The sequence below is a fragment of the Odontesthes bonariensis genome, chromosome 5 (genome assembly GCF_027942865.1).
Source record: "Odontesthes bonariensis isolate fOdoBon6 chromosome 5, fOdoBon6.hap1, whole genome shotgun sequence".
Classification (NCBI taxonomy): domain Eukaryota; kingdom Metazoa; phylum Chordata; class Actinopteri; order Atheriniformes; family Atherinopsidae; genus Odontesthes; species Odontesthes bonariensis.
The window spans coordinates 31,827,223-31,840,391 of record NC_134510.1 but is presented as its reverse complement, the minus strand read 5'-3'; the positions used below and the strand labels follow the sequence as shown (position 1 = coordinate 31,840,391).

General features: G+C 38.2%; 1 protein-coding gene across 1 annotated transcript; it reads left to right on the top strand.

Moving 5' to 3' along the window:
- The first annotated feature begins 1,620 nt into the window (after window positions 1-1,620).
- On the top strand, window positions 1,621-12,099 carry rhbg (Rh family B glycoprotein). The gene is made up of 10 exons (XM_075466106.1): window positions 1,621-2,011; window positions 5,372-5,558; window positions 6,403-6,553; window positions 6,761-6,908; window positions 7,197-7,363; window positions 8,047-8,184; window positions 8,406-8,539; window positions 8,964-9,085; window positions 9,842-9,915; window positions 11,232-12,099. Exons 1-10 carry the CDS (start codon window positions 1,819-1,821, stop codon window positions 11,307-11,309), a joined length of 1,392 nt encoding a protein of 463 aa, XP_075322221.1. The 5' UTR covers window positions 1,621-1,818; the 3' UTR covers window positions 11,310-12,099.
- Window positions 12,100-13,169: the final 1,070 nt, after the last annotated feature.

Genomic DNA, 13,169 nt, shown 5'->3' with positions numbered 1-13,169 from the left:
TGATTGGGAGATGCAGGTAGATTTAGGAAATAAGCTTATTGTTCCCCAGGATATAGCCTACAAATCTAAGGCCTGATATAGTCTTAGCAGTAGAAGATGGAAGGTTAGAATATGTCCAGTGGAAGTAGGATGTAGAGGATTTGTTGCAAAGTCTGTTGTCTCATTGTTGAGGGAGCTGGGTGTAAGTGGACAGAGTGTGAGGAAAATAGTGAAATGTCAGATGAGGCAGTAAAGTCCAGTCAGTGGATTTGGATTAGAAGAAGCAATAGCAGCTGGGGGCCTAGCAGGGGGGGCACTTAGGGTAAACAGACTTTGGGAAAAAGCAAAGAAGAAGTTCAAGATATTTAAGTGGAGGTTATGGCCCATGTGAACCTTTTGAAACCAGGCGGCCATTTTGGGTGAGTTGGTGTTGAGTGAGTTGTATGGCTTTGTTTTTGCTGGCATTTTTATTGATTATAGGACTGCTTAGGTGAGTTTGTCTGCTGAATCTGCTAGTGTGTCTTGTCCTGCCTCCACCTCTGGTACGCTCTATATTTTTATTACCCCCTACCCGAACCAGGGTTTGCATCCCCACCCCGCTGTGACTGGTGTGCAGTTGGTGAGAGGCTGAGCTGGCTATTGGCTGTGGGGGGGAAAAAAGATGGTTGTTGTGGTGTGAGGAGCAGTGTTGGCTGGCATTAGGGGGGGTAACTCTGGGACACCAGTGGTCATTGTCTAGCCTCCTGGAGGTGTTGTGGGCCCAACTAGACGAAACACTGATGAAAGGAGGTTCCCACCTGATGACCCCAATGACATGTTAGTCAGCACTGCTCACTTGTCTATATAGGGAGTATAGGGAATTACTCACTGAGTCTGGACCATTTTTATCTTTAGCACAAGTTTCTTGTGTTTACCTTGAATAAGTCAGTTAATCAGTTAATGAGTCAGTATGGAGCTCCAGCTTTACCTGGTTCTTGTTTTGTCAGAAGTTTTTTTTTCTTTTCTTACGTTCTTTCTTTCTTAACAAATCTATACTTGCATTTGCATCTTACTCCTACCTCGGTTATCAATCATGACATGATCATTCTGCAAGAAGCAACAATTTTTGGTTACTTTTTCAATTTTTTCTATGCTATGAACAGAGTATTTTCAGTCATTAATCTTTCTTATGCCAGATTAGCGCTTATGTGTACATGATAGCATTGCCTGGTGTCTTCACATAAACTGCCAAAGCTGCAACTCAAAGATGTGCAGAATGCTGCAAAATAAGACTAACAGACAGACCGACACGACATGTCAGACACAACTGAATGGCTTTACTTTTGTATGAGTCTTTATGTTGATATTGGTGGAATTTTGCTGTTATACTGTCTTTGAGATTCAAATGGCCCTTTTCTTGGTGTAATTGTAAATGTGAAGCTGCTGGGTGGAATTTGATCATTCACACCTAAACAGCTGCTGATCAAGTTAAAAATAAGTGCTGGTGAAATCAAAAAGCTGTAGATTATTACTTGCCTTCTACAAATCAGGTGAGCTGAAGCCCTTCAGTCTACCTTAAGAAGTATAGTAAGAAGGGGTGGATCTAGCTGCGACTCTGCCTTCTCAGGCCCGGTAGGTGTAACCTGGCAGAACAAAAACACACATGTAAGGCAAGCTCTTGTGTTTGTTTTTGAGCTTCTTCTTCCACCCTCTTTCACGCACACACCAGCCTCCGGTCTCCACACTGAGGACACCCCAGTGTATGTGAGAGAGAGACAGTGTGTCTCCAACTCTCTGTGCTGGATCTTTCACCAAGAACAAACCTCACTTCGCCTCTCCTCATCCTGCTGGGAAGAAAACATGACAGACGCAAGAACCAACATGCGGCTGAAGCTGCCAATCACCTGCTTCATCCTGGAGATCATCCTCATCATCCTCTTCGGCGTGCTGGTGGAGTACGACGATGATACTGATGCAAAGAAGTGGCATGCTATGGTCAACAAGTCTCAGGGCCATTCTGAATATGAGAATGAGTTCTACTACCGCTATCCAAGTGAGTGTGGTTCGGGGGTCAAGATGCTCTTATTCTTTGCCTCACTTCAACAGCTTTGTAGAGAATATCAGAATTAGGATCAGAGGAAAAATAGCAAGCAAATATATAAACACAAACAAAATATTTGAATTTTTTTTACAAACTGTTTGTATTACTACCACGATGATGAGATTTTAACACTGATCCTAAATACCAGTTAATGAGAAACTTGCTGCGTTTGAAAGTTAATCATTTCCATGTAACATTTACTAAAAGCCAAAATATTTCCATTGAAGACAGTATCCTGTCATGACTTATTAGAAGATGTTAAAATTCTTAAAATAGAGGCTAAAATATTGATGTTCTCAACAACAAAAATTAATTGATTCTATCTAGCTCACAAATAAATAAAAGTTACCACATACTGTAATATCATGCAGCAGTAACTTTGAATTCCTTAAAAAACAATTGATGTTTTTCACACGTTTACTCTAAAATCTTTTTGTGTCCTCTGTGATTCATGCAGCTTTTTTGCTTTCTTTTTGTTAACCTCTTTGCACAACTGTTTTGTCATAGAAAATGGTTCTGTGCAAAAGGATAACAAGCTGTTGAGTTGCATTACAACAGCACTCTATTCCCTAATTGGACCAAAGCTATTCTTCGTGTGTGAACTCTTCATAGAGATGTCTTCCAGTCCACTGGTGTCCTACAGAGACATTGGTCTCGTTCATCATTAATTTCCTGATTCATTCAAACTGACGATGTAGAAAGAAAACTTTTTGCACTCATTGAAGCAGTCACGCTCATTTATGAAAAAAAAAATCTGTACATTCTTACTTTGTGCACACAAAACTAAAACAGCAGAAATATTCAACCATAAGTAAGAGCAGACTTACAGTCTGAACTAAGCTTGTTGATTGGATACAATTATAATTCAGTTAACAAGTCAGAGACCTCTATTAGTATTTGAATCCTGTTCTAATATCATACAAATATTGTTTAAGCGTCCCCATTCACTGCCTCCATGTGATACAAGAATGTAATATCACCTCAGGGCATCAGGTACTGCATATTTTCTTCAAAGCTACAAGTTTAAATATTTCACATGTGCAGTTGTAGCAAAAACCGTCTGTTCTCCAAGTCTTGAAACCATTTTTCAGCTCCACCTTAACAAACTTTAACAGAAAGGACTGAAGGCTTCTGGGTGTGTCTCAAGAATTCAGACGCTGAACAGTTTACCTGTAGGCCTCTTTCAGGGGAATGGGAAGTGGCCTGCGGCAGAGCAGAGAATTTAGAAGGAATTTAGAGATGAGGACCATAATTTTTACTTAACACTTTATAAATCTTTAACCGATCTGCTCCCTTCTGCAGGCAGGTAACTGTAGTGTTTTCCCGCCCCTCATCTTTTCAGTCACAGAACTGCTTACCTTTAAATACAGGGTATGCAGCATATCAAATGTAAACTTCCTGGAACATCCTCTTGAAGAAAATTAGTTGCTGATGTCAGCATTCCACAGTGCTGAAGTCCAGTTTCACAGAGCCATTAGCATGGCTGTGAGCTCTGAGACTCGTTTCATTTTCCCTCACTGAGGGACTTCCTTTTCAGGATCATTAACATAATTTAACTTAATGAACTGGCACTTTAGTCTAAATGACAACACATGCTGTCTGTCCTCTTAATGCCACCAAACACACGAGATGTGAGCTCCAGTTACTCAACTCAAAGTCTTTTACTTCTAGAAAAGAGACACAAAAACAGTGGTTTTCAGTCTTTGAACAAATGATGATTTGTGTCTGGGGCACTCCTGAAGGTAACAGGATGTTGAAGGTTAGGAAAATAAAGGTAGAAAGTAAGTTCACTGGTTTCCATGAAGTTCGTTAATGCTTAACCTGACACCTTTACTGTCATGGGAGCTGAAAATGAAGTTTACCTTCATGTCTCAGGGATGTTACTACTCAACCTGCATCCTGTATCTTTATTACATACCTTGGAAAAACGATATATGCAACAGACAAGTTCATACTGGTCATTCTCTACAAATCATGTACATCTTTTTGCAGGTGCGGGTTATAAAAGCACTGTTGCTGGTGTGTAGTATGTGTTGTCTGTGCTACATGTTTCTACAAAATAACGACAGTGTTTCTAGGGAAATATGCCTTACAAGTCTTCGTCTTGCGCAACAGATCACACGAAGGTGAACAAAGTCATGTGATGAAATCTCATTCTCCACAAATACATCTATCACTCTAAGAATCTATTTATTAATTTGTCCTCCAGCATTATTTTTATTTGTAATAATATAGGTCATAGGATAGTTTTAAAGCTGCCAGACACAATAAATAAATAAAATGAAAAAGATTTCTTTCAGCTCAGCTCTGTTTACCCTAACTCACAATATTTGAATTTCACTGTGCCTCTTTTCATTTAACCATGCTGATAAATTTGTGGTTTAGGTGCTTGTATAGGTACTTGTTCATCCAATTTGTGAAATCTGCTCACTATGATAAAATCATAAAAGAATGTTAGCTAAAACTATCATTATAGGTGTATGATTAAAGTTTTGACTTGAGCCCTTTTATTCCTTTGATACGAAGGTATTCGCCTGGGCCACTGGGAACTGTGTGTATCTAGGCCAAAATGCCAACAGGGATGCTTGCAAGGCCTCTGCAAGGCCTCTGCCAATTAACAGTTACCAAGGCAACAGCAGACAGGGCACAGTGTAACATTGTGTATGGCAGTTTGGGACAACTAATAAGCAGTGCTCACAAACTGTGTGAACTAGGAGAAAGATGGCAGAGGAATGCAGGTTCAGGGTGTTTAGATCCAAAATGGCTGGCTCAAATGAATGGATTCTACTTTTTTTTTTTTTTTTTTTTTTTTTTTTTAAATTGAGGAAATAAGTAAACTTTTAAAAGATTTAAACAAGGAGTGTGCACGATTTAATTCTAAGCACTGAGCATGAGTCATACTGCACAGGTCTTGAGTTACAACTAAACCTGATGTTCCAGTCAGCCAAAGCTGATGCAAGCCTGCGAAGAAATGTTTTCAATAATAAAGTCCTGAAGTGACATGATTCTTGGCTGTGATATGGTTCAATTACTGGCAAAGGCCATAAATGAGGACATTTGGGAGTGATGTAAAACACTGACATCATACTGTATCTGAACTAAAAAACCCAAGAAGGTAAACTAAAACTAAAGTACCTTTTGGTTGTTATTTTAAGAAGTTGTATTCTTAAATGTGGGGTTTCAGTTTTTTTTCATTTATTGTTTTGTTATTATTATCACACAGCTGTCGAGCTGATCAGTTGATATGTTAAAAATTCATTTTGAACACTCGAAGGCTCAATGATTTCATCCAATCTTTTCTTCATTGCACAGGTTTTCAAGATGTGCATGTTATGATCTTCATCGGCTTTGGCTTCCTCATGACCTTCTTGCAGCGTTACGGCTTCGGCAGTGTGGGCTTCAACTTCCTGATCGCAGCCTTCTCCCTGCAGTGGGCCACTCTTATGCAGGGCTTCTTCCATGGCATGCATGCAGGCAAGATCCACATCGGGGTGGAGAGGTATGTTTAAACATGCATTCATGAATTTGACCACAAACACACATATACATACAACTTATGTTCATTATTGACTCTCTTAAGGTTACACTTTAAGGAAGACTTTGTGATCAGTATATTGAGGCAAAGAATAAAATCCAGACGAGCATACTCAAAAAAAAACAAATCACTTTGTCAGTGGCCTAAATCTTTCCACATGATGATGGCAACAAAAAATGAAAAATGATAGACATGCAGATTATGAGACATGTTCAAATCCTCATAGAATGAAAAAGTCTCAATTAATTTGCGATATTTTAGTCTTGAAGTAAAGGCCATCAAATAATCATTACAGTTGAATTTGCAGTATTTCGTAACGCAAATCAAAATATGAAGTTCATTGCCTTACATAAACAACATATTCGTCAATAAAGACTCTGCTCAAAGTTCTTTGTTGCAACCAGTCTATATATCATTGCTGTTGTAATTCCCTACTACTGCAGTGTGGCTCAAGTCTCAGCAGATAGTGGGTTCTTGCTTACCCACTTGCTTAAGTTGCCTACCTTTGCTTTGAAAGTAGCCTTCATCTACTTTTGCACACACGTGGGAGAGTGGTCAGAATACTGAGACCATTGCAGTCACCTGGTGATTGCAACTCTGAGCCCTTTAATTTGAGTTTCTACCGTTTGGTACTGACCATAAAGCTTTCACCTGAAAAACAAAGATGTTATATACAATTACACAAACAATTACAATTTCATAACTATGTATATGTTCTATATCAAACACAAGGATACTTGAATTAGTCCAGCAGAAAATCATCTATGCCCCTTGGAAACTGTTCTTAAACTCTGTTTTTGCTTTTCAGTATGATCAATGCTGACTTTTGCACTGGCGCTGTGCTGATCTCATTTGGAGCCGTTTTGGGTAAAACCAGTCCCGTCCAGCTGCTGATTATGGCCATCTTCGAGGTCACACTGTTTGCTGTCAATGAGTTCATCTTGTTGACCCTTTTGGGAGTAAGTTACTGCATAAAGATGTTCTGTAATTTATTTAAAAAACAGACTGAATCTTGTTAAGGCCCTATGTTAAGACAATAACACAATTCCTGACAAAGAAGGAACATTTTGCCCTAAAATTCTTCAAGCCCATATTTTGCAATATGTACATAAACTTCACTCCTACATTTAAAACAATGATTCAAACCAAGTTGTTAACTGTTTCAGACAAAGGATGCTGGAGGCTCCATGACCATCCACACATTTGGGGCCTACTTCGGCCTGATGGTGACCCGGATCTTGTTCAGGCCCAACCTTGAGAAGAGCAAACACAAGAACTGCTCCGTCTACCACTCTGACCTGTTTGCAATGATCGGTAATAAAAATCAAAAGCTGGTGTTGGCATGCTACCAAGTGGTTGTTAATTGCTCAGTCAACAAGAACTGTTTGTCAAATTAACCCCATATAACAAATATTAGTGCTACAATCCATTTTTTCCTATCAGAATAACATCTCAGATTAGCAGCTAAACATGAGCATGATACATGCCAGTTAACAGTATCAGGAGCCATCTTTTGAGAAATGTCACAGTGCGGCACTCAGTTTAAGTATCTATACTCATAAATCTCTGAAATGTGTCTTTTGTTGTTTTCATTCTATATAGGTTCCATCTACCTGTGGATGTTCTGGCCCAGCTTCAACTCTGCCATTACAGAACACGGAGACGACCAGCACCGCACAGCCATGAACACCTACTACTCCCTGGCAGCCTGCACCATGTCCACTTATGCCATGTCTGCCCTCACAGCTCACGACGGCAAGCTGGACATGGTGAGATTACTTGATTATCATCCCTTCTGTGAAACCTGATTTCCAGAATTAAACCAAGAAGAAGTAATCAACTTGGAGTCAGACAAAAGACTGAAAGACAGGTTTCATAATTCCTGTCAGCAGAGTGGATTTCAGATTATCAGAGATGAAAACACGTGAGTTACAAAAGAGATAAAAGCTGACTAACTAATCAACTGAAGCACACACCTCTCACAAAAAATGCAGATTGCGAGTCACATGGACAGTTGCTGCCAAACTTATCTGTCATCAGTGTTATTTTACATAGTGTGAGATCAGGTAGGTAAATAGTCACAAGATCGAAAAGGGAGTTTCAACACTGATGGTTATCAGAACTAAGAATACATTATACTCTTATAGAGCAGGAACTTAACAAAGACAGTGCACATGCTACATTTTTTAAAATAGTCTCAGTCCCTGTCAACTCAACTGTTCAGTGACACTGTGCATTTTAATGTCTCAAAAAATTGCTCAAATAAAAAAGGGAGAAATTGAAAATGCAGTTAGAACTGTAGTTAGTAAATAGTCTATAAAGTAGATCAGATATTGTCAAAAGAAAAATCATATGTCCTTGGTGCAGTGCAGCATGGAGTAGCCTCAGGATAAATGTAAATGTCACAGATGCTAAATCAAAACGCTCCCCTTGTATTCTGCTTACATTTTAGGTACACATTCAAAATGCTGCCCTGGCCGGAGGAGTCGCAGCGGGAACAGCTGGTGAAATGATGCTGACGCCTTTCGGCTCCATGATTGTCGGTTTTTTGGCGGGCATGATCTCTGTTCTGGGCTTCAAGTACCTCTCAGTAAGGATGACTTACATTTTATATTGAGTGGTTACATTATTGAATTTATTGAACGCATGATAGGCAGAGCTGTAGGACATAAGCTGGACCCTGACACGTATAGTACCAGCCGAAAGTTTGGATATCATGTGTGCTAAGTTAGACTTTCTGTTAAAGTTTAAAAAGCTATCGACATCAGTTTTTGTTTCAGCTACATCTCATCTCCTGCTTCACTCCTTCAGCCCATCCTTGAAGAAAAGCTGAAGATCCAAGACACCTGTGGGGTTCACAATCTACACGGCATGCCTGGTATCCTAGGAGCTATTGTGGGAGCTGTTACTGCTTCTGTGGCAACTAGAGATGTTTATGGAGATGGGTAAACACTTCATTTCTGCTGTGATTTAATTTGACATTATCCCAGACATTTTTCCAAATGAACTTTGTGTTCTCACTGAGGAAAACTTTACATCTGTTCTCATTCCCTTGTAAATAAAGACCATAAGGATTTACTGATAAGGATTTTTAAGTGGTCTTACCTCTAGAATGTTTGCAGTAGTAAGGCAAAGTGACTACAGCAATAACTTAACTTGAATGTTTTGTACTAAGAGGCCAAAAACCTCCAACATTTCCAAATTGTCATTTAAGCAGTTTGAATAAAATACTCTTGGTCTCAGAGATTAGTTTAGCTCACATTAGATGAGAGGAAAAACCTATTCTGTGCTGTATTCTTGTAAGCTCAACTAAGTCCACATCTTTTAGTTGTACGTTGGCTTGATGTTTTCCCTCTGTCTGTCTCACAGTATGATAGATGTGTTCCCTGATGTGGCAAATGGAGAGAGAACAGCATCCTACCAAGGCGGCGTCCAAGCTATTTCCCTTGCTGTCACTCTGGGCATTGCTCTGCTTGGCGGACTTATTGTTGGTAGGTGTCACATCCTTCTCAGGTATTTGGTGAACTGATTCTGAGAGAAAAAATAAACATAACATAAAATAAACATTTGAAATGTTAAAACCAGTTATTTAAGTGGCATCAGAGCAAGCACCATTTACTTTGTTTCACATGCAACTTGCCTTCATAAACTTCAAGCCTCTTCTTGGAAACCCATTTTTGTATTTTAACAAATTTATAACCTACATAGTTAAAAACAAAAAACAAAACAAAAATCTTGCCACAACTAGATTATGTTGTTGTTAATTCATGACTGGCAATTTCAGTTTGCTATAAGTAAAATGAATCTAAACTAGAGAGATCCTGAAGCAATAAACCATAGACTTACACTGACATGCTTTTATACAACGCATATTCATTTTTTTTCTAAGAGCATCTAGTGCCCTCAATTCCACTGAGGTAATAGTGGGGTACAGTTTAACACAAATGAAGATTTCTGCAGTTATCAGGCTGGAAAAGCTTATAAAGCAGCATTTAGTCCTGAGATAGTGACATAAACAATGATGTTATCAAGTGCATCAGAAGAAGTTTGAGGTAGAATACCGTACTACCTATGAATTTAGATTGTTTTACATTATTATCCCACTACAGTGCTTTATCCAGGTCATGATCACATTTTACATGGCGCCAATACCAGATATGCATTCACATAGTATTAGATAATTATTCTTCTTATCTGATCATAACTGAAATACTAAAATCTAAGTAGAGTTCTTGTCTTGTGTTTAGGTTTCATTCTAAAGCTGCCCATCTTCGGTGCTCCTCATGACACCACCTGCTTTGAGGACAACCTCTACTGGGAGGTGAGTCTGGTGACACAATACAGTTATGCAGTCATGCTCATCATTTATTAGTCTAGTGGCAGGAATACAAAGCGACACACTTAGATACAGTCTTGTAGAGAGAATTTCCCCATTATAAAGTTTGTAATGAATTAATCCATATTTGGTTTCAACTGGCTCAAGGCCCTTTGCTCTTTATAATATGTAACACAATGCATGGCTATTTCCAGGAAAGTATTGAAGAATTGGGTAAATCTTAGAATGAAATGTTTCTAATCTAAGTATTTTTAGTGTACTAATAGAACAAGATGTTTCTTATAGTTTTCCAGTTACTTCCCATACAGATAGGGTTTACCTATGTAAAAATCTTTTGTGCATGACTACTTTCAATGAAAGATCTTTCCCTATTTGGCATCCAAAAACAACATGTCAAACTTAATTAAAGTACCAAATATGAAGTGTTTATTTATCTGCAAAAACTGGATGGTCCTGGTGAACAACATCCATACGATGATGATATTGAACCAACAATCGGGTATCAGTGACCGTCGTGTTGCAGATCCTAGTCAGTTGAGGCAGCAGCGCTATCTGACCACTAGGTGGAGCAAATTTACCAGCACACAGGGCAAGGATCTCTGCTGGATGATGTCAGACCATTTTAATTTAGAGGTGACGTCATTCAAATATCCCACCAGCAGATTGTGTAACATATCTGTTGTTTATCATGCTTATGATTTAGGTCTGAGGTATTTTTTAATAAACATGCTATTCTCAGGATTTGTAGAAATAAAGACAGATGAACATCTTATTTCTCACATAGATACTTTCTCAGATTGCAAGATAGTAAATCAGTTGTAGAATATATGGTCCTTTGATAGTTTATACATACACGTGTGCGACCTTCAATTTATCATATAATTTTGAACTAATGTAATTCTGCTCAGTTTTTACAACAGTATTTGTTCACTTTTTTAAAAATATTGTTAATTCCCTTTCCTCTGCTTTAAGAATTAGCATCAAATAATTCCAGTGCAGATGTTTTTAATGCTGAACTCCAACTTAATGTTAATTAGTTTTATTTTTGATAGAAATCAGAAGAGATGAAAAAGAACAAAAGACTAATACAGGGTATATGGAGGACTTAATAGAAAACTGGAGAAAATTAGAGTGTAGAGGCACAGCACAATGAGAAAAATGTATGTCGTAAAAAGATAAAGGAGCTACTAATGTTGACCTTGAAAAGTGACAATTTGACTGCATTAGTAAAATCGAAGGAAGATTCAGATGAAGTCATAAAAGTCTGGAAACGCATGTTATCTCCTCATTCTCTGCCTCAGATGCCCGGGGAAGAGGCAAGTCACGAGGACCAGTTGACCACTGTGAATACTGAAGAGGCCGCAAAGCTCAACAGTTAAATGGGAACCCACTGAAAGCCAGAATCATGGACACACACTCTGAGGTTTTAACATCCTAGCACTTGAGAGCCAGCACGCTAAAAAAATATTAAAATAAACCCATGTTGTACTCATGTCAACTGCCAAATTTATGTTTTTTTGTTTGTTTGTTTTTACATGCAAAGTGTTTTATCTTCTATTTCTCTTTTTCTTTATATACTTTCCAAACTGTAAAAAGAAAATCACCTTTTGCAGATTATTGATATCTTCAACCACCAGAGGTCATTCTGATGCTGCAGTACTCTGTTACAGGCTTGTGAGGCTGCACTGGGAAATTATGAGTCTATTTGCATAAAACTGCTTTCTAATTGTCCAATAAATGGTGGCATGTTACAGAAATTGATTTTAACAGCCAGTTTAAACCAAAGACCAACATCCAGAGCTAAAAACCTGCGTTCATTCCCACAGAGGCAGGGAATTTTCATAGGCTATATATGCTTTCAAATAAACCTGTTTTCCCCCCCCCCATTCTCTTTATTCACATGAGAAATTTCATGCAGAGGCATAGTTATATTTCCAAAGTATCTATTAATTCCTAATAATTCAGGGTGGGGATTTTCTGCAAATGTTTTTCCTATTGAACAATGCATGTATGTGAATTGTTAGAATAGAAATGCCCCTCTCACTTTAGTCATGTATGTTTCATAGCTAGGCCTAGATTGACTGTATAGTAGATGATACATTTGTTTAAGTTGGACTTTTTTAAACACAATATTGGGTTGTTTTTGGCAAAATAAAGAGTTCAAAAGAATGTTTGGCCTTGACTGATATTAAAGAATTAATTATCATCACAAAGGTTTAACGGAAAGAGGTGTAACTATCATCACAAGAGGTGTTGCATCTTGTAATTGATCATCATTCATAAGTCACCACCAAAATGGCATATGGCGAATTTTTGTATTTTATGGCTGTTATAGGGTTCTGGGATTTCATGAAATATGGGATTGTGACAAGGAGCTATACAATTAAGTCTCTGCTGTGATGAAGACATGCCATCATTAGTCCCTTCATCTTAAAGGCTTAATCACTGTGGCAATTATGATGGAAATGGTTGAAACCTTTAATAGAGATTGGGTTTGCCTCTCACCAGTAGTTCACACGGCTTTGCATTTGTGGGATGACTGAGTTGTAAAAAAGAATTGTCCTTGTAAGATATGGCCTGCAAACAGCAGGAAAAATGATTAATGCTGATGACTGAGCGGAAGCAAAAACAAAACACCTTCCATTTCTTTGTTTTATGACGGGAGATTTTGAGATATGACAGAATTCTTATGTCTGAGCATCATTACACAGAAAGAACAATAGAAATGCATAAAGGCTAATTGAAATAATTTATTTCAGTGGTGCTGGATTCATTTAATGGTTCTCTATTGAGAGTAATCTCCAATAAATCTGACTAAGGTAAATCTTAATCTGATAAAAGGTTTTGCCTTTGATTTCAACTATTCTCTCATCAGAATCAACAACCATCAAAAAATTTGCCAGATGATTGTGAATAGTTTCCATGGTTACAGTGCATGTCTTTTCAGGAAGCAGATACACCAAGTAAGTGACATCACACTTAATGTTTGCATCACATAGGGATTAACAAACAAATGTTTGTCTGTTCATTGCTTCCCACTCACTGTTGCGGATATGTCCAAATATATGTAAATCATCATCATCTCTATGGCAATATCTGCAACATTATTTGGCATCATCTACCTGTTGAGAACTTCAAGCTTACTTTTTGCATCTTGTCCAGCCTCCTGTGCATTTTGCCTAAGTAACACTGTAGACTTTGTTCTATTGTGAGAATGAATCTCCTGCTTTCTGGTACAT